This window comes from Hermetia illucens, chromosome 3, assembly GCF_905115235.1.
Source record: "Hermetia illucens chromosome 3, iHerIll2.2.curated.20191125, whole genome shotgun sequence".
Classification (NCBI taxonomy): Eukaryota; Metazoa; Arthropoda; class Insecta; order Diptera; family Stratiomyidae; genus Hermetia; species Hermetia illucens.
This window is the reverse complement of record NC_051851.1, coordinates 31,742,488-31,764,728: the sequence shown is the minus strand read 5'-3', so window position 1 is coordinate 31,764,728 and position 22,241 is coordinate 31,742,488. Positions and strand designations below refer to the sequence as shown.

The 22,241-nt window shown below is 43.1% G+C and overlaps 1 protein-coding gene across 1 annotated transcript in view; it reads right to left on the bottom strand.

Moving 5' to 3' along the window:
• Positions 1 to 22,241, bottom strand: part of LOC119652260 (dopamine receptor 1) — a 142,968-nt gene that overhangs the window by 16,092 nt on the left and 104,635 nt on the right. Inside the window, exon 5 of the mRNA XM_038056241.1 lies at positions 5,361 to 5,606. Coding sequence (XP_037912169.1) covers positions 5,361 to 5,606 — 246 coding nt within the window. The remainder of the gene's footprint in view (positions 1 to 5,360; positions 5,607 to 22,241) is intronic.

Genomic DNA, 22,241 nt, shown 5'->3' with positions numbered 1-22,241 from the left:
AGCCGGCGGTGTTAATGAATGGAGTACTATTCACTACAGTGTTATCGTCAGAGAGGGTGTGAAGAATCATTAGACTAGGAACCTTAATTTCACAGTTCTGGCCTTTGGTTGCCTTCTTCTAAAAATCCAAACCGATTTGCAAAAGGCCAATGACCATCGCCCTTCCATGTCCTCAAGTCAATTCCGCGCATCACTATACGGAGGTATAGTCACTATAGCAATATGATATATTTGCACTCTATGTGGAGCCCCGATTGGCCGTTATTGAGAGCTCATAGTGGGTATCCTCAGCCCAACTTTACTTGCCTTTACTTGCCTCCTTCCAGAGACAAAGTCAAGGCTCCATGACTTAGTGGGAGAGCAATCAGATATCATCAGAATAGTTAAAATGTTTGAATAAATGTGTTATCATCCAATTTTGGAAGCTTATTGCTTGTAGGATCCAATGTTCCCCGACGAAGCGTTGACTAAGGGTGTATGCGCTGATTGAAGCGACTCCTTAGAAAATACGAGGTAAATAATTACCACCCCTGCCGCAGCTTGTCCACTTTTGCATCCCGCAGGTACTGAAAATTCATGCCTCCGATGTGCCGCCACATCACTCGGCCCTCAGCTGAAACCGTGCGAGTTCAGCGGAGGAACTCGGGACGCGATCCCACCAAAAGAGATAACCTGACGCTTCGCGGGCGCTTTTCCCCCGGTTCGGCCAAAGACTTCAACCTTGACAAGGATACCCATTGGGACGCACCCCGAACGTCGAACTTGAATGAGTGCTCCCGTCGTTTTAGGACTCTAAAGGGACTCTCGTATAATGGGTGCGGCGGAACGCGACAAGCATTCATCCTAATAAAGACCTGTGAACTTATCTCGTGGTCGTTGGGGGTGTCGATCTCCGGAAAGTGGAATCGGTCGTAGTTTCGAAACCGCGTTCCTGGGCAGACGCAGCATGCTGGAGTCACTTAACACTTGACATTGCTCTGATATCCTGCATAGGTTCGGCGGGGAGTCGCGGAATCTCCCCGTACACCATCTCAAATGAAATATTTCCTTGCGAAAATCGGCCGGAATGAATTGCCTAGGTTCGTTATCTGAGGTCATGCAGAATAAATATGAGTTTGAGCCGAAGATAAGAAACTCGTTTAGCTTGTGTGTGGAGTTTGTCGTCAGGTTCTGAAGCTCTGTATTGTCTTTCTGCGGCTCGGTGATTGCCGTATAATCGACCGAGGGGGGAAATGTGACCTCCGAGATTCGAGGTAAAGGGCCTGCAATGACGTGTTGGATGTCGGAAGTAAACTGGCTGATGAGGCTCAGTTGCCGAAGTTGGCGAGGAGAGTGTTTGTCGGGCTTTTGTTTAAGCGAGAAAGTAAGGGACCTGTGGTCCGTGGACACTGTGAATGGCTTGCCCTCAACGGAGAAGCGGAAGCATTTAATGGAGGGGTACGCGGCAAGTAGCTCACGATCGTAGGCGCTGAAGTTACGTTGATCGGGGTTGGTTTGATTCACCCGTTGGTAAAGCGCGGCGCCTACTGCTCTGTCTGCGACATCGACGAACACAGCAAGGGGTGCATTTGGTCGAGGAAATGTCAGTAGTGTTGCATCAACAAGCTCTTGTTTGACCATTTAAAACACCTGGATGGCCTCAGCAGACCAGACAACCTCGCGGGAGTGTTTGGTTTCGGGCCCAGACAAGTAAGCATTAAGGATCGCTTGGTGATGAGCGGCATTGGCAAGAAACGACGATAGAAATTTAACATGCTCAAGAACCTTCGCAGATCCTTTACCGTGATTAGCAAGGGAAAATCGTTTATCGCTTGAACCTTGTCCTGATCAGCTTGGAGTCCGTCAGGGGTAATGACTTGGCCGAGAAATTTCACCTGTTTCTATAGGAATTTGCATTTTTCGACATTTAGAACGAGTCCGGCCTCATGGATGCGTTCAAAAATACACTTGAGATGGTCCAAATGCTCAGTTCCGGAAGAAGGAGCGACCAAAACATCGTCCATGTATACGAAACAGAAGTCTACATTTTGAAGGATGTAGTGGATGAATCTCTAAAATTTCTTCGCAGCATTGCACCAGCCAAAAGTCATCGTGGTGAACTCGAGGAGTCCGAAAGGTGTGCAGATGGCTGTTTTCGGTTTATCTTCGTGAGCAACAGGGATTTGATGATATGCCTTGGCTAGATCCAAGGTCGTGAAAATTCGACAGTTTTTCAGTGAATGCGCGAAATCATGGATGAGTGAAAAAGGGTACCAGCCAGGAATGGTCTGAGCATTCAGATGCCTGTAATCTCCACAACGCCTCCATTAGCTGTTTGGCTTAGTGACTAAATGAAGGGGAAGTGACACAGCTATAGGAAGGTAAACAAATATCCTGATTCATAAGATCATCCAACTCTTTCCTTGCAAAAGCTATCTTCTGGGGTGATAGAGGACGAAGCTTTGAGATGATTACGGAGTCGGTAGTATTGATGTGGTGCTGAACATCGTGCTTAACAGGCTGGGAGAAACAATGGTATTTTGGGAGGAGTGCGCAAATGCGATCATCGCAACGTCCTCTAAAACGATGGAGAAAGTGTCGTCTTCACAGGTGGACATTTTTTCTGACGACTTTCAAGAGGTTGTGTCTGCGTCTATCAAGAATTTGTTCTGCAGGTCCATCAACCATCCATAGTGATACAGGAATTCTGCGTCTAAAATTGGGGTACTAATCTGCGCCAAAACGAATCGCTACGAAAACGTTCAGCGCAGTCTGAGACCTACATCCACCTACCCACCCGCACCCACCTACGCACCTGTAAGTGCGGATGGGAGGCGAGTTCGCGGCAGCTAGTCGCAAGCTCTACGGTAATAATGTGTTTTGACGAGGTATGAGGAGAACTTACACCTCCGCGTCAGTGTCGATCAAAAACCAACGTCGGCTCAGAGGGTCGAATATTGTATGGTGACATGATACTGCACTTCCGGTAACCGTCGCCAAAGCACCTAGCGAGCCTAGTTTTTGTTGCATTGAAAGCGCATCCGGTGGTACATTTAGCCGCTTGAGCTCCGTATTTACAGTGGTACCAGCAAATGGTCGAGACGTACGATTGCCCGAGCACCATTTTGAGGAATCAAACCTCGACCGTGCTGCGATCGAGATTTACCTCCCAACGCAAAGTACCTATCGTCACCGTAAACTTTCGTAAACAGCCAAGCAACCGTATTTAGTTGATAATGCTGAATAGGCTCAGTTGTGCTGAAGCGCCAGAGTATTCTTTGGAAGACACGATCCCTTTGATATCTGCTAGTACAACATAGCGATGTTAGCATCATCGAATAAGTAAATGTGGGATGCTTTGTTGAATGATTGATCCGATGAGGAGTAGGTCATTCAGTGATTTTTTATTAGAACTCTCTTGCGGCGCGTTGAATACTACGCGTAGTTAGTTGTAGGGCTGCTTTCTTTCATGACCGAATGATGTGCTTGATAATAGGCTGGTTTTTTGTGAATATGAAGTGTGTGGGGGGGGGGGCGGTGGATCCTTTAGGGCCACGATCCAACTCAAGGTTTGAACTGACTTGCTTCGGGACTAAAAAGTGAGTCCGCGCGCGTACGCAGCTGCTCTGATTGACTAATAATTGTTTATTCACAGGTATTTATACAAAACCTTATTAAAATCGATTCACTCTCTGTCTGTCTGCCACACGCATTTTTCTCCAAAGCTGCTAAACCAATCCGAACGAAATTTGGTGAACATATGAGAACTATGAAATTCCACGCATACAGTGAATGACATAAATTTACGTGCAGTTTAAAGGAGGGGCTCCCCATACATGTAAAGGGGGGATGTAAAAGTTAAAACTTTTTTCATCGAATATAGTTATGTGGGGTATCAAATGAAAGGTCTCGATTAGTACTTTCCGAAGCCAATGTTAGTTCTGACATTTGTTGGAAGGGTGCGGAGTGCGGGGGATCGAAAATGATCATTTCTTTCTTCTGATCTTTTCTTTCTCAGAAACTACCAAATCTGAAAATATGAAAAAACCAAGTGGCTGCCACTATATGGTGCTTAGGCGCCGAAATTCCCTCCATACCGATATCTTTCAAATAAAGTTAATAATAGTACTTTACTATAATGTTTAGTAATTGGCTGCAAAACCCCTTCATTCTAGTACCACGAAATTTTGCAACTATGTTGGGTATAGAGCATGATCCTACCAAGTTTGATGGAAATCGCACTAGTACTAACAAAGTTAACATAGGTCAAATTTGCCTCTTCTTTGCAAATTCAACGTTTTGAATGTCAATATCACCTGAATGTGGATATTTTCACATAATATATGCAAACACTGTCTTTATAAAAGAAATACACGAAACCTCTCATACCTGAAGTATGCAGCTTCCGGTTTCCCGACTTGTTTGTATTGTAGGTATTGTAGGTTGTCTTCTTCACATTTGCTCTTGTGTGGAGCGTATGAGGTTGAGTGCTACCAATATAGTGCTTTACAGATCAAATTTACACCTGGAGCGACTAGCTTCCGGTTTTCTGATTCATTTAAAACATGCAGATTCTGTCATTTGCTGAGTAGGTAAATGTACTATACAGATACTTATAGATTTAAAGTGGGAATTGGGGTGCCCGTAGAATATTCCGCGGCTTGTCAATCTCTCGATTTGAACTTTATTCTAAGTGAAATTCACGTTTCAAATGAAAATTTCAAAATACTTCCAATTGGCAAGTAAGACATTATTATTGCTAAAAACTTTGGAAAAAATATTCATTTCTTGAGGTTCAAACCGCACTTTATGGTAGCTGCAAAGAACCATCTGGCTCTCAACTCCTTCACCAGAAATATGCTACACTTCATTACCGCGTTGTCTACCAGTCATAATGTTATTCACCAGTTTAATTAGGATTGCGTCGCCGCTTCTATATGAACTTAATTTCGTAGAAGTCCTGGTTAGACCAGAATATTTGGAGGACGATATTTGGAAGGGCAAATTTTCGAAGCTATTCGCTAATAGTTGTAAACCAAGTAAATCATTATTCACTCATAATTTGAAAAAGCCGCAATGGATGAAGGTGTGGTTTTGAGGATTTAGTTGATAGTCAATTCCAATAGATTACAAAGGATAATTGATCCGTGTGTTTCTGGTGGCAGAAGTACGATGAGGCATGCTAAGAGATGCAGTAAGATAGCTATGATATGAAAGTAGCTATCATTAACGAACAATATCAATTCAAATACAACCTACATAAAAAAGGAAACAATAAACACAATTGTGAACACCGTTTCCATCCCTGGTAAAGTGTTTTTTATTTTGCAAAAGTAATAAAGAAAACGATTCTATCTAACATTTATGATTTTACAATTTACCTGCAATATATGCCGATCATCACAATACACGGAAAATAAAAGCTTATACAGCTGGAAACAATGGCATAGGTAGGCGTGAGATCCAGGGCGCACGTAGGATACTTCTTGCCATTATCCTCGAAGATGAGTGGCTGCTCGGGTCTATGCAGGCCAAACGAGATTGGCACAAAGGACACTAATGCAGCCAGGAGCCATATTGCAGCAATTGTTCCGACAGCAACACGTCGTGTCACCCAACGTCCGTATCTGTAAAAATGCGAATTTTATTAGGCATTGTAGACATATCTTTATAGGAAGGATATTCAGAGCATGCAGGTGATATGTATCTCGCACACAATACGCTTTCATTACATGTTTGGTTGCATGTTGGGGTGTTGTACATGGGAAAATTTTTAATTCCTTTTTTCCTTAACGCTTTGTAAGCCATAATGAGCATGGCTTGATCATTGAATTTTTAATTGGGAAAAAATTCCATTGAAATCAAATTCTTCTCTTTACTGGAATACCGTAATGAAAGTTCAATATATTCCTGGAATGGTAATACAATATTGCAATAATTACTTATAATAATAAGCCAAAGAGTAACTTTCGAAAAGGAATTTTCAGAATTAAAATCATAATTCATTTACATTCCTCCATTTTCCAATTATGTATCGGAAATGATCCAATAACGCAATTTGATTAAAATTTATATTAATCGGCGGGTTATTCTGTTTGCAAAGAATATAAAAATATATGTTTCTTGATTCGTCTGTAGTGCAACATAATGACTTCATCTCTCCTCTTTTTATTAGTATTCCTTTCCATTTTCCCTAGTTTTCCTTAGTATCAAAAAATCATAGCAGTATTCTGCAGAGTCCCGCTTAACTTCAGTATGTCTAGCTAGCAACGCCGTTGTTGAGGAGCGTACGCAGTGCGTGGCAGCGCGCAATAGGCGACGGTCCGACCCCATCTTTCGTCGTTTTTTTAGCCTTTGTCCCATTCACAAGCTGGGTCGGGCCATTTTATTTTATCATACCATCGAAGACACCTCGCATTTTTCCACGTTCGGTGCAACTCCACATCGATTCCATTCGTCCAACGCAACATTTGCGTTTCCATAACCGCAACACGTCGTTCATTGTCTTTTATAGTCGGTCAACACTCAGAACCATAGACAGCGACAGGGCGGACGACATTGTGGTAAATTTTAGATTTGAGGTGTTCGTTGATACGTCGAACACAAAGAACGTCAGTTGTTGAAGGCCACTTCATCCAGGCTTCATAGCACTCTTCTGCATTGGCTGAAAGCGTTGACCGGTGGATATTGCTTCGATAGCAAGAAGAAGAAAAGAATTTTGCAGGTTGCTAGCCCATAATACCTGTCCCTTTTAGTTGGTTTTTACTACAACTACTTAGGGTGAAAGATGAATAGAGAAGGTATTAGAAATGAGAACTGAACATGCTTTTTAATTGGTCCGATCTCTAATAAAATGAATAACGGACCCAGGACTCTTACAAATCTAAAACAAAAATAAATAGTGAAACGTTCGTAGATCTCTTAAGCGTACACTGCCTCGTCATCAGCTGTTTGAGCTGTTTGAGTACCGGGATTGCCTTAAGAGCAGTTGGGTATCGCCATTAACAGTGAATCAAGGATCTTATGATTGCTACCTTCCATTTGCGTGTTGCTGGTGTATCTACTTGCATAGGAATAGACTGTAGACTACGGTCTGCCCCAAGAAGACGATACTTAGGAGATTCAATTCCCAGCACATTATTAGCAATTTTATAAAGACGGAAAAGTCTTGCACATGTTCAGCAGCGACAGGAGTTGGGAGAGCAAAATTCCGCGCATGAAGGCTGGTGTTAATACCGAACACGTGATGCAGTGCAATGGTGTGCGCCCCCGTGGTTGCGAGCACATGGCTTCGAGTTGCTGCTAGCATGTGGCAGTATCTGTCATAGCAACATACATTGCACACCTGTTTATGGCTTCCCACTTCCCTGCGGGTGCCAAAGACAGAGGTCCTTTAAAGAATTATTTCGGATTAATGGTAATCAATCTTAATGGAACCACTGAGCGAATTATTGTTTTCTTTTCACTCCACTCCACTCCACAGAACAGCGATATTGGGAGCCTGATACTCTACCCCCTCAACCATCGGGCCATCACCACTGAGCGAATGATGTTTCAAAATTCCACCATGGGAAGCTTTATAGAAGCAAACACATGCTAAGAAGTGAAGAGGAAATAAGTAGACGCATCCAAGATCAATCTTTTGGGTGCATTCGTTATCCGTTATCTGTTGGAATAATGTGAAGAAACACACAGAAAACCATCTAGGTGACATCGACACACCAATATCACTTACCTACCTCGGCCCTAAACGAAAGCTTCACAATGAATTAGATAATGGGGAAATTGTATTCATGTGACAACATCAAAAAATTCTAAACGATCGGGCGAGAATATTAGTGCTCATCAATATTGTCGCCCGCTCGCTATCGGAAGTGTCTTCATCTTCGTCGCCTAAGAAGTCATCGGTCACGTCTTAAAAGGACGTCAGACAACTTGGCTGAGTGGGGAACCCTGATGGAAGATCGATAAACTTAAAGGAACTATCAACTCTGTGGAGTGGGGGCGAAGGGAGATGAGCGGAGGAAGGGAAGTCGAAATTGCTAAAAATGTTGTCGCGGAGATACTACCTGAAAAGAAGTCACCAACGACCTTTTCTGTAAATATTTGTACATGCATCTGCTAGCAGACAATTAGGTGTTCTTTTCCTAACGAGCGAAGATTGTGAAGCAGTGAAGGCGAGCTGTTATATTGGCGAATCGGGAAGTTTTTATTGGTGCGCGCGGGAGCCGTAATATTTATTGGTTGTTTAGGCTTTTTGTTGTAGATGACGGGTTGATGGCAGAATGGCAGAATACCGATATGCAATTCAAAGTTGAATTGAAAAGTCGCTGCAAGTACGTGGTTGATTACAAATTGTCTTGATGTGATGGTGGAAAAACTGCTCCACCGTCTTTACATCGACTTCACCGTTGCCTATGACATCTTAGCCAAGGTAAAATTTGTAGACGGCCATGAAGGAACTCGGTATCCCAACGAAATTGGTAGATTGACTAGACTAACCCTGGCCAATGGGGGAGGCCAGATAAAAGCAGCATTCAACGTCAACAACGATCTAAGACCAGGGGATCTTCTACCATACGTCGTCTTTAACCTGGTCCTATAGAAAGTGATTCGCGATGCGGATGTCAATGGAAGAGGTACCATCCTCTTCAAGTCCACGCAAGATGTACAGTCTACGGGATGTACAGTCTACCTTCATCCAGATCGGACAGGTGGCGCGAGATCTTGGGCTGCACATTAATAAAGGCAAGACATGGTGGCAACGTCAGCGCCAAAAATCAGTGAATCGACAACATCGAATCGCAGTGGTCAAACGAAAACAATGAAGATAGGAGACTACAACTTTGAGACCGTTGATAATGTCTCCTATCTAGGGCCGAAAATCACAACCGACAACAGCTACGACGATGAAATCCGCGCACGGTTGTTGGCTGCCAACAGAGCCTATTTCAGCTTTCAAAAACTGTTCCGCTCGAAACGTCTCACCATAGGGTCAAAATTCTTACTGTACAAGATAATGATCTTGCCAGTCCTCATGTATTCCTCGGAGACTTGGGTTCTTAGCAAGAAAAATTGCGAACTCTTGGCCGCATTTGAGAGAAGAATCCTTCGAAGAATTTTTGGTGCCCTACATGAGGATGTCTGGAGTTCCTTAATAAGGCAGGCATAGACCGAATACTGGTTGTTGCGCCGTTAATGATGATGATGGTGGTATCAAGTTAGAGATATTTGCGTACTTACTAAAGTCATCTTGGGGACTATCAAAGAATCCATTCTAAATCTGTTTTCATTACCTTGTGGTAAATTTGAAAATAAAATATGAAGTGGACCATTCTGTCCTAATATTGTTTCGTTGCTTTGTGTAAAGTGACTGCCACTGACAGCATGATAAGTCGTAAAAATGTAATATGTGCGGGGAAGTCAGAATCAGAGGTTGCACTGAAAATCCCAGGCGCGTGCCGGAAAGAGGAAGCGGGTCGGCACAACGTGCTATTGATGGCACATGCCTGGAATGGAGTTGAATCGTATGGTTAAATGAGTTTGAAATGGATCATTGTCAATCGCAGAGGGACAACTCAAAACCAGTTACCACGGATCATTCGAGAGGGGAAGACAAGCTATGTTTCTCTTAGAGCTGCAGTAGCATAGTCCGAGGAGGTTGTTTTGTGTTATGTGCTGGAGACCGCATCCCTAAATTAATTTGCCGTAATCTCAACGCATGGGTATTAGGGGGAAGCCAAATGGGTTCTAGGTGAATGGTGAACATGGAGGCCGCATCTTAAATAAACAACTCATCACCGTAACAGGCAACGCTGCATGCGTGCGGTTAGGCTCGATCGTCGACTTGACATTCATCAATATTTCATTGGTGAGAGAGATAATGTGGCGGTTGAATTGACTGTACACCCCCAGCGACCCCCAGGCTTCCTTGCTCGATATTGGAAATGATGGAATACACATCCTGATGTTACTTAGAAGGAAGAATTTCTGATGGCTCTGAAAGGAAGTGACATCCCGAAGGGAACAGCCGTGGAAAAGGTGGACCCACTATGCCAGCGCATAGCTGAGGCATGTGGCACTACAATACCCCAAATTTGATTAGATCGCAGACAATCTTGTGGTTGTGCGTGTGTCCGTAGAGTTTTTAGACCAGAAGGCTATCGTACGGAAGGTCTTGGTTCAAATCTTACTTGTGGCAGTGATACTTGTATCGTGATTGGACATCAGATACCAGTCGACCCAGCTTTGAATGAGCACCTGAGTCAAATCAAAATAATAATCTCGGGCAAGCGTAATGCTGACTACATTGCCTCGTATAGGGTACTGTAATCCTGTAGTGTATCGTTACCGTCTTGAATGAAGTGTTAAAACACACTTCAATGCCCTGATTATTGCGCCAACGATTATTATTATTATTAACCTTGTGGTTGAGATCGTCATGAATGTGAGCGAGTTGAATTCGGCAAAAGGGACGATGGAGGTCGAACGCCAGGAAGCTTTAGAACCCCGTGCAGATCACTGTAGCGAATTGCTTCAGGTAACTGTGCGTTGGGGTTAATATCAATCGGTGGTGCTTGTAATGAACAAGATATGTCAACAAGTCATAACTCAAGTCCAGTGCCCGTGTTATTTGTTGAAAATAATTACAATTCTCTTTCCTCAGCATCAAAAGAGTACACTTCATTTAACCGGTTAATAAGACACCTCCTGGATCTTTGAGGCTAGCGAGGGGAAGCTATGAAAAATCTGTGGACGCACTGCAAATAGAAAAGCTCCGGAATTGAACTGAATTCCGAAAAAAACCCTTAAGTTTGCAGTTAAGATCAGCTCCAAGTGGTCCATAAGCTTATTTGAATCATGCATGGTCGAAGCATTGCTTTCCACCCGATTAATCGAGGGTTACTGGTTTCTGTAGTAACAGGAATGGATACATTGTTAAAGCTGATGTTTGCCAAGAATCCGTATTGAAGTCTTCGGGTTTTGAGTGCCTGAGGAAATTTTGAAGATGACCTGGTCGTAGAGGAAACATTCCAAGTGCGTTGAACCCTATTAAAGTGAAACAACTCATACGATAAAGTGATTACTAATAGTTACTACACCTTGCGGACGAAAAACCATCCCTGTTAACATCTGGCTTTCTGATTGCGATACCGCCTCAAGTCAACCGATGAATTGATACCAACCTCAGCTTCATTGGGCTACTTCAACTCTAGCAAGAATGATGCTTAATATTAGGGAAGTAAAAGATAATCACAGCTGCTTATCATAGTAGTGGTTAAATCTTCCTTACTATATGCTGCTCCTGTCCGTGAAGAGCGGGGTACTTTCCGCATACGAGCCAATCGCACCGCAGAGGTGGGATAGTGTAGGACATCGCAGGAATTATTCCCATAAATCTGCTAGTAAACAAGGACCACGGTTCCCATAAAAATCTGTTCGAAAAGTTATTGAGTTACAAAAAGTTACTAAGAAGAAACTATATAAGAGATAATAGCAACCGTAGAATAATTTGAAAAAGACCGCTGAACTCATACCCTAATTCGGCCTATTGAAAAATGAAACCATAAAGAGATAAACTACCATTGTGACGCAGCTCCACTTTCGTTATAGAGTAGGAGAACCTAACTACCTTGGATCTTTTTCTTTTCAGCAGTCATAAAGGATAGAAACTCTCCCACTCTACAACCAGAGTTCCTTCACGTTTACCAGCGATATGAAGTTTTGCCTGGCAAATCCGTCAGCTTAGTTACTCCCCTGTATGGCTGTCCTGTTCTATGACAGGAAATCCAAAGGGTGGCGACTTTGAGCGAATCATCCACACTTTTCAATGCGCGAATACATTGTCCACTAGCTCGAGGGATGTTCAACATCATTATGTTATGGTTAGGGCTAGGATTCTGCTTCGGACATCGGCAGATAGCACCTTCGGTGGGAATACAAAATTCAATAGTAGATACTGGGAGGCCGTACAACTCCGTTATACTTTGCATATCCGAGAATATTCCCGCGTCGACTCCAAAGACCATTGTTATTCCATCAGCAACGAAAACCATACCGTAATCCCATGTGTTGCCTGGTCTTCCATTTTACTCTGGTTGAAAAGACTACCGCAGCTTGAACTACCCTCGGCCGGAGATTCCATTTACTCACGAAAGTCTTCTGGCGGACTAGAAGACTATGGAGACTTTCTTAATTCTGAGTCTGGGTTTAGTCTCCAATTTAGCTTCCAATTCAGGCTCTCACTCAGATTTTTTTAGCCGTGGCGTTACCAGTCATGTATCCCTGCCTTGAAGATAAATCGCATCAGTTCCATTTTGATTGGATTTATGCCGAGTCTACAATTTATAAGCCACAGGCGCACTGCTCCCCCCCCCCCTTTCTTCCCACTCATAATTCTCATCTCTAACACAAAGATCATCAAGTCGTTGGCATATGTCACCACCATAGAATTTCATCCATTACTTTCAGCCAGCACACCCAAGGAATGGCACCACGCTGATGCTTTCCTCTATTCACAGTTCTGTTTAAGTGATCAATTGGACTACCCTTAGTCTCAATATATATCTATATAATGCAAAAGGAAAATACCTCCTAGCTTACTTGATGACTTCGGTACTCAGGTCGTTGAAGTGAAGAGGAATTCCTGCATATTTGCCTTTGAGATAGGCGTACTGAGATTTGTTGAGAGATGGCATCTTCGTGGTTGTTTTGAAGTGAATGTCTAAGACGCACTCTAAGGACTTCAACACGAAAAGGTTGGTGAACTTATGACCACTGTTGCCCGTGTTATACATGAATACTAGATTGATTCGTCTCCAGAGGATCGGTGTATGTCTGAATAAATTGTAGCTCCGATAAACCTCTGCAAGCTGCGAAACAACCCGTTCACTCTGTTTTTGAAGTATGATTGGCATTATGCCGTCTGTGCCCGGAGAAGCTATTTATAGAACAGCTAATTTTATCTTCGGTTTTCACTCCCATATTTCGTCAGTAGTGGGGAAGTGGATCTGGACTAGCAGCTCATGAGCTTTGACAGAAGATTCTTTCAAGAGCCCTCCGGTTTTCTTTACTAAAGAATTTTACTCTAGGCAGTCCTAATTACAGACCTGTAGCCCTTACGGCAATCCTTATATGGCTGTCAGTTTTTAAGTCGTTAGCAGATGTTAAAGACCTCCCTGGCTGGCTTCTTAAGATTGAACGTGTTTTCGTTCCACTATGGTGGCAATGTCCGGGTACGAGATTCTCAAGGCGTTTTCAAATGCCTTCTTTAGAGTCCGGACCGTTGGTTCTAGGTGGTTTGTTGTGCTGGTGGTACCATCAGGAGGACAGGAAAGATCTCTATTCATATACTCTCCAATTTTCTAACCTGAAAGTCCCATTGTCAGTTATTAGCGTAATATTGAGGACCTTCTCCCAATTGGTATAATTCCTCTAGTTGGAAAAGTGAAAATTTGATGTGCTGTTCCAGCTGCCGCTCACTTACTTTGTTGATTTCCAAACTACCCCAAAGTTTGGGTTTCGCATTGGCATCGCAGCCTAACAACAGGTTGAGTTTTCTTGATGCGGTGGTAAAAAGATGCTGTAACTGGAACTCAGGTCCAAATACAAAAAGAGGTACATGCTCTTCCAGGCAAGGATACTTACTCTACGCCTATGCCAATCAGTGTTTCTGGTGCTATCAAATAAATTGTGATATTTACTTTGGAGCCTTTTGATCATTTCGCTTCCTCCAATCCAGAGCATCTGTATTAGTACGATGTTATGGTCTTCCTTTCGGAAACGAGGGACATTTCAAGGATTGCAGATTTATCTGTGCTACTCTCAGCAATGAATAAATTTAGTCTATCAAACTTTTATTACTCGTTCAAAGCAAGACAAAAGTTGCCAATTGGTCTTTTTCGAAAAAATCTTAAAAGTTGAAGTGAAAAATTGCAACATAGAATAATTGAGAAGATAATATCTAAGTTAGTTTTTATAGATATTTGCGAAACATACTAATCATTGCTATGATAGAAGGTTTCAGTTCCATTCACCCAATCCGTAATGTATTTTTCGTCATCAATAGCAATTTCAACTCCTGTGTATATTGCTGATTACAAAAAACTCTTTAGGAGGGAGCTATCTGATGGCTATAAAGGTAACATATCCACACAAGGCTTAATGCACCTTTCCTATGGTTCTAAATGCGAAATGCAGTATGTAATTGCTGTAATTATAGTTTTTCAAATAGTGCTTTAGTATCTATCCAAGATGGGAAAATCCATATTGACGTCCGAAGTTTCCATTCCGTCCACGTTACGCCATAATGCACTTCTCCCATGCTTTCTCCACTACATTTGAAAAGATATTTCGCTCGGAGGTACGAGAGTGCAATAGAATATTGATTGACATCTACACAATATGGCAGGAGTTAAGGAAGATAAAACGTAAAGCTTGCAAACCAACGGAGCGCTCTTTCATACGATGGCGTTACAGTTTCTATTATCTGCAGAGTAAAAGATTGAAAATTCAGGAAAAGCATTATTTCCTTGCTATTGGTATGCCATTGACGTAACGCTTTATTGCATTGCGCCGTGTTATTGTTAAGGAATTGGAGCAGAATGGCATGTATTGATCTTAGTGATTAGTGGGGGGAAGGCTTGGAAAAACCCAGGGAACTGCTTAAGGCAAGGAACAATTGCTTCCTAATTTTGGCCTTGTTGAAGAAAATGTTTAATGAAATGAGAATAATTTCCTTTGAAATTGTCGGATGGGGATGAAATCCAATTATATTTTGCTTGAACTTGGAGTTGACTGAATTAGATTTTGGTACTCAGTAGTTAGTCAATACACAAAGATTCGTTGCCATCTGACGTCCATCTTTCCTCTAGACTGCGAGGGCCTAATATTTGTATAGGGATTCACCGATGTTACCAAGTTTGTATACGTATAGGGCTCAGTGACCAGTAGACCAGAAGTTAGCTAACTACGGACAAATGTCAACCATTCGGGAGACATAGAGTTGAAACTTAAGAAATGAACTTAATGAACTTAAGAATGATGAGCAAGGGCTTAAAAGTAACGACTGATGGTATCATCCAAGATAAGGACAAAAAGAAGTTCCTAGGGCAGTTGAAATCATAAGGCTTTATCCAATGCAATGCAAGAAATCACTTCGAAAGGAGAACGTTGCAACCACTGTAAATGAAATTTGTGCTAACTTTGCAGGAATCGGCAATAAAATCCTTAAATTTGATCTACTGTGGCCGGACTACGACAGCGGACATGGTAATCACATCGGTGTCGGCTGGGAAAATGCATCCAGTAGACGCGGAGCTGATGGTGACTCAACTGGCATGCTATCCAGAGGAAGGAGTGCCTGGACTATCGACACATTAAAGTAAGTAGCAGTTGCGTGTCCCATTCTTCCCGGGAAGATAGGGTTTGTTCAGATTATTATCAGTCACTAGAAATGAGTGCTAGTCCTACTTTCGTTGGATATGCTTGAGAAAGACATCGATGTGCCAATAATTAGTGGAATATAAAGCATTTAAGGGAGTTCCATGTGATTATGAGATTCACTTGTTAAACGTGCAAAACAAAGCCCTCGCAGAAAATCATGAAACACTCCAAAGCCAGATCGGTAAGGGCTAACATCAAATGAATCTATTCCTGCAGCTATTATGGCCGTCCTAGTGCAATTCTCAAGAAGATGTTTAAAATGTTATAACGGAAGTGAAAGTATTTAGCTAAGAGGACGTCACAGTGAACACCGAGTAAAGAAGATAAAAGGTGAGTTAGGTTGCTTTTCATATCCTTTTTGGTAAGACCACAGAAGCTTTTCAAGGAGCTATGCTTTCCAAATCAATCGCCACCTTCCTGTAGATGTTCCTACTGATGGCGGGGTAGTGCCGCTTTATCTACCTATTGGACACAATAGGAAAGGTGTTGAACAAATTATTTATAAAGGGTTTCCAACCAGTATTGATTTCGACATTTCTACTAAATAATGCATGGAATAACATTGGTTGCGGACCTGGCAAGAAAGTACGACAGTTCGAGTAGGTGCTATGCGTTGTTCGCGCTGGTCGTAAGAAATGCATTTAACTGTGCAAATAGGCAACAAAGACGCAAGACGAATTGGCTAAAATAGGTTTTTGTGGCTGCTAAGTGATGCGGGTTGACAACTATCCAGAGAGTACATTGTAGCACGGGGGTACCACTAGTCTCGGTACTAGATCCTATGAATAATGGAGTTATCGTGCTTTCTGTCCCAGAGGAGGTCACCATTGTTGGCTTCGAATATGACTTGGTCTTGTTTATGAAAGTAAAACCTCGGGGGCACGGTTAGTTGTGCAACGAAGATAACAAGGACGGCCAATCTTTGTTTGATCAAGTTGGCTTGACCAGAGAAGGTGGAAAAGTTCGTCAACACGAATTACAGGAAGGAAAATTTTTACCAAAGTAGAATTCGAAGGACATAGTGCAATCCCAAAGCTTCAAGGTATTGTCCTTATAAAGAGAAGCAAATAAGTACTTAATGTTTAGACTAAATAAAAAACTCTCTAGGGTAGAGGGTAGGGGGACATGAGATGCAGAGCAGTCCTTCAGGCAATTGCACTGCTTAAGGTTTGAAAAGGGAGGATTTAGGTAAGCGAGGTTATTCACCCAAGGCTCAATGCCTTTGGGGGACGCTGAAAAGAAACTGATGAAAAGAAACTCTGCGAGCTAGGAGGTGAGCCACGGAATAATTGAAGCGGCGAAATTGAGCTCAGAGAGTGCATAGATAAGTATATTGCGGTTGACGGAATCAAATACCGTCGAGAAATCGGTATAAATAACGTATACCTCCCGCCGTGCCGTACAACGAAGTTGGTAAAATCAGGAAGGTTGGAAGCAATAGGGCGATGTTTCACAAAGTCTTTCGCAGGATCCTTGTTTCGAATTGGCGGTGGCGCCGGGAAATTGACGGAAGTGTGGCAAGATTGAGTAGGGTGATGGGAATTACGTGTGCGGAATCAAAACGGCTATAAACCAGCCCAAAAAAGGGACGTCCACCAAGTATGACTTATGCCCACAGTGTCACAGCGAAAAAGAGTATCCTTCTAGGAGCTCGGGGCTTAACGTTTTATCGTCAAGCTATGTTTCTGATGGATGACATGATGTTGCTGAGCCAACGCGGATGAATTGAAGGCCGTAATTTTTAAACCCCTGACATTGTGGTAGAATTGGTAGAATTAGTAAACAATGAAGACGTTATCAGTTACATAGATGGCGGGTTAGGTGGGTTTTAAACGGTCGGGCCCACTCTATTATTGATGTATTGCAATATATCGTCCAAGGAAGTGGGGTACGCTAGTCTGGGGACAGTAAACTGTTTCGTGGAAGAGAAGACTATCTTTACCCAGGGGCTGCTAGCGCAGTACTTGAATTGAGTGCAGCGGTGGAAACTGATGCTTCGTCGGCGGTAGAATATAAGATAATGACGTCCCATTGAAGGCTTACAAGAGCCAGACAAGATTGAAGACTTTTTCAGAAGAGCTTCAATAGCCAACTTTGCGGTAGATTGGCCCGCAGGCTGTGAACCGGGTGATTTTAAGGTTGGGCAGTAGCCAAGGATGGACTTTGTAACAGATTGGACAGCAATAATAACAATAGCCGGCGTGACAATCCAATTTGGATCAGAGCTTTGAAGTGTGTTAGAACACTTAGAACACGTATTCGAACGTAACGGTACACTACAGGATTACAGAAATCTGTAGGAGACCATGTGGTCAACATTGCGTTCGCCCGTGATTATTGCCCTGATTTAACTCAGGTACTTAGGTGATACCACTGCCACCAATGAAATTTAAAGCCTAGTGCTCTAACCACTGAGTTATCCGAACACAGTTGTCTAAAATAGAGAGGAAGAAGATATCGCAGGTAACTTATCCGATAATGCTGAAATTATTAGTGGGGAAACTGTTCTCGCAAGGATCGAAAAAGGCAGTGCGGAACCAGATGGAATTCCGAACGGGGCGGGGGCAGACCTATTTATACAAAGCATAGCTCGATGTAGGTATGTGTCCGTAACAAATGGAAGTAGTGATGAAATACGACACCGAAGAAGGCACAAATTACTACCATGTGAAAGTAGAAGTTACTCAGGGAACGTACTGGGCAGAGACGGGTCTAACTACCAGACGCAGGTGAGGCGCCTAAAGCAGAGGTAGCTAGTTATGAATAACTTCATCTGCTGTAGAAGTAATTCCTGGTTCCTCATAGGTTGTGGACCGCTGCTCTCGCTCTCTCTTTGGCTGTATTGCCATGTAGACCGTCGCTCTCGCTCTCTCCTTGGCTGCATTGCCGGCGATTATCACTCGGTGGTAAGAGTAGATTCTCAAAGCGGAGCTGCAGAAGATAAAGACTCCAATCCGAAACGCAAGCTTAAACTAAGCAAAGACTCCAATTCGAAACGCAAGCTGGAAGGGATTTCGAAGCCCAGGACGGAGAATACAGTTAGGCAAATATTCGTTACAAGACAGAAACGCGCGGATGATAAAGGAGAAGTATGGACAAAAGTGGGGATGACTAAGAGCCGATGAAAACAAAATAAGACATGCCGTGTGAATATGTACTGCACAGGGTCAAAGTCCACTCAGAACTAGGTGAAATCGGCGAAACTGCATTTCCTAGGTATACAAATTGGTCGACACTTTTGATTATCTGCTCATTAATGCAGATAGGGAAAGTGCGTTAACCCGTCAGACTGACAAACTTGGTTTTGTGGGTGTTTACCTTCACTCCAACTCCATTTGCCTCTCTTTCCAAATCCAGAGCCAAGGCCCATGACCTGGTGCGAAAGCATGCATATGCCATCAGCGTAGTTGAGGTGCTTGAGGAAAGATTCATTGTCCCCCGGATAAGACAGCATGATAAACGTCACCGATAACAAGAAGAAATAATATCGGTAACAGGATGCAACCTTGGCGGACTCCGCTTTGAACCTCAAAATCCTCCGGGGTTTTACCTCGGTGCAACACGTCGTACGTCGTTTTGATAATTCCTTTGAGTTTCTCTGCCCCTTGTGCGTAGAGCATTCCAGATACACTCCCTGTTTACGCTATCGAAAGTTTTCATGAAATCGATGAAGAGCAGATCTAAACTCCGCGCACGGTTTCAAAATGATCCGTAAGGCGTTGGTATGGTGCGGAGGGGCTGACCATTCTGTCTAGTTTAGTTTAGTTTAGTTAAATGGGGGGAGCCGCAGCTCCGAGCACTCAGGCCATTATTAGGCCCATTGTACTATCCCCGTAAGTTGCCTATTCAATGGCTTCCCGCCTACGGTGTTCGCAGGCTTTAGCGAATCTGAGAACATTCTCAAGAGGCAGAGAGTGTGCAGATTCTTCATTGAAGAAAACCTTGCCAAGGTGTCTTCGTCTGAGATCTGAGGATGCCGGGCAGCTGCATAAAAAGTGCAGGGCAGTTTCCTCCTCCTCCTCACATTGGCTGCACACAGCCGAAACCACTACCCCAATCTTTTCCAACCATTCTGTCTAAGTTCTTTAGATGTTCTTTGATGCGTTCCAGAATTATTTTAGCTATTTTCACACCTTAAATGGGTCCTCTTCTTTGGGATCTTGTCGATCATCTCCTGCTTTCATTCTCTGGGAAAGGTCTCGGACTCCCAACATTTCTGCACGGATGGAAGCAGCAGATCAGCTGTAGCAGGAGCAGCGGTAAATACCTCTGCGGGGAAGCCCAGCAACTATACTCCGTTTGAGTGCATTGATAGCCGAAATGATTTCTCTTCTGCTTAGAGAAACAGTTCGTATCCGCATGTTACGGCGACTAGCCATTTCATCCACAGGAGATGGAACCCCATCCCTTCAGTTGTTCATCATCGTGGATGAGAAGTCAACTGTTAACGTTCTTCCCAGGACCATCGAGAGATTTGCGATCATATGCAAGCGGTATACATTCCTGAAATCATTGCGATCTGCGGCATTTTCCGCTTGCCTGATCAGCGCAATTGTGAGTTCTCTCTTGTCACGGCGTACACTACGCTGAACTTCTAGGGATTTTGCTCGGTATCGGAATTCAAGTGCGTCACCCACGCACGCACCGGTTAGTAGAGCTTTCAACCTTTTCCGTTCATCGATCCGCTTCCACGATTTCACAGTGAGCCAGACCTGTGCAGCACCCGCGAAATGAGCATGTTTGATGGTGGCCCAATTCTTATCGATATCTTCAGGCGGGTTACTCTGTATATCTGCCGTCCGGTTAGCAAGATAGCCCACTGTGGAGCGACAGCTGGGTGTTACAGTCGGTCGATGTTGTACTTGGGGGGTCGCAGCTTTCCAGCCCTGGGAGAAGTGGCGGGCGCAATACGCAAGCAATCGTAAGCGACCATCAGATGCTCATCCCCTTTGAGACTGAAGGTTAAGAGAGCGCGCCTTGCGGTAGAAGTCAGAGCAGCCCCCACATCAGATTCGCGTCGGTTACCAGTCGGCTTTCCAGAGTACAAAATCACATTGCCATAAGTTTGACAACAGTAAGAGGAATACTCTTCAGAGTTCCTTCATCTTGCTTTGCTTAGGCCCATAATGTCCAGTTTATATCGCTGGAAAGGGAGAAATCCTCGGACAGTTTTTTTACGATTGTACAACTCTAGCTAGAGCCAGGCTGCAGACACTCTGCCATCTTATTCTTAGCAAAGCAGCTATGGTTTCTACAGTTTGTGATATTAAGAAGGCGCACCATAGCGCCTGCCTACCTATCTAGCAATTGTTCTAAAAATTCAAGAGGGTGTCGCTTGGGGTAAAATACGCTACTATACCTAGTTGGATACATAGTAGATAATCTTCAAACAATGGTAGACATCCTACGTTTCGACGTACATACTGGATATCCAGGAATTGTCAGGGGTAATTTCAATGCAGTAGCAGGCATATCAGAGTCAGAGATCATAGGCTACTCGAAACGAATAACGGTAAGTCAAATACACATCGTAAAGCCGGTATGGGTTCCATCACTGACATCTTCTTTATGTTATTTCATTCCAATCATTAGGCGGTAATGGTCTAAATCAGCGAGCACAGGAGAACTGACAGGTCCAAATGGAAGGATAGCTTATTCGAAAAAGATGCGTTTGATTTGATGATGAGTTTCGCTAGTACGAATTAAGGATTAGCAGAAAAGGTGTCCAGAAAACTAATTCAGGCCGTTGTCAACACCTGCGATGCAGGAATGTCGACAAGAGTACCTGGTAGGGAACTCAGGGCAGAACATCACTTCACTTCATGCAAGTCAAAAAAAAACTTGTCGCATTCATACAGGATATGCACCTTGAGGGTAATTAGGGGCTTTTGAACGATATCGGATAAGGGGGCATTAGTCATAGACGGGTTTTTACCGCTGTCACGAATCTACGCTAGGAGAAGAACAGTCGAAGACGACGTCAAAATTACCAAGACCAAGGAAAGCACATATGTAGATGGGTTAAACGCCACTATGGAGGCTGTAGTTACCGGTTAACGCAGTTAACAAACATCCAAAAGGAGGTTTGAATCATGGAATAGCAGAAGCGAGAGATAGCTACACAAAAATAGCAGCACAATTGTTAACCGGACTGGGGAAGTAATATCTAACGACATTTCTGTGGGGTAAGCGATTGAAGGTGTGGTTTAGTATGTAGGCATGTTTCCGCCGATGTTTTCCGAAGATTTCAGAACCATCACTGATCCAAACATAAGTAGGAGGAAAGCTGGTTTGTAATTATCTCAGCAGCGACCACTTTTCATCTATTGTTCTATATATATTATACTGTAGAGGAAGGAGATATGTATCTGTGCATGTAGAATGGGGGTTTATGTTTGCTAATGCTTTGAAGTATAGTTCAAAATGCTGTCCTGCTTCCATATAATATTAATTTACTAAGCTTTTTTGTTGATTCAGGCCATGTCAGTGTTTGTAATAACTGTCATAGGTGGAGTAGCTGCTCTGAATTTGGATGGTTATCCTGGTCATGTTGCCCTGGTTACTACCCCTTCTAATATTAAGCCCACTTTATCCTCTCCTCAGGCTAAAGGATTCTCTAACAAATTGGCTCAAATGCTTAGAGTTTTGAGAAATGTGTACGTTACTTATTTTTCGATACAGAGGGAAAGTATCTTTTATCAATTTCTTTAAATGTGTTCCGTAGCTATTTTTAACTACATTTCCATCTGCTAGCTTCCTCGACCATTAACCTACCTAAAAAGTGCAACAAAACAGTTAAATTTTCTGAAGAGCATTTG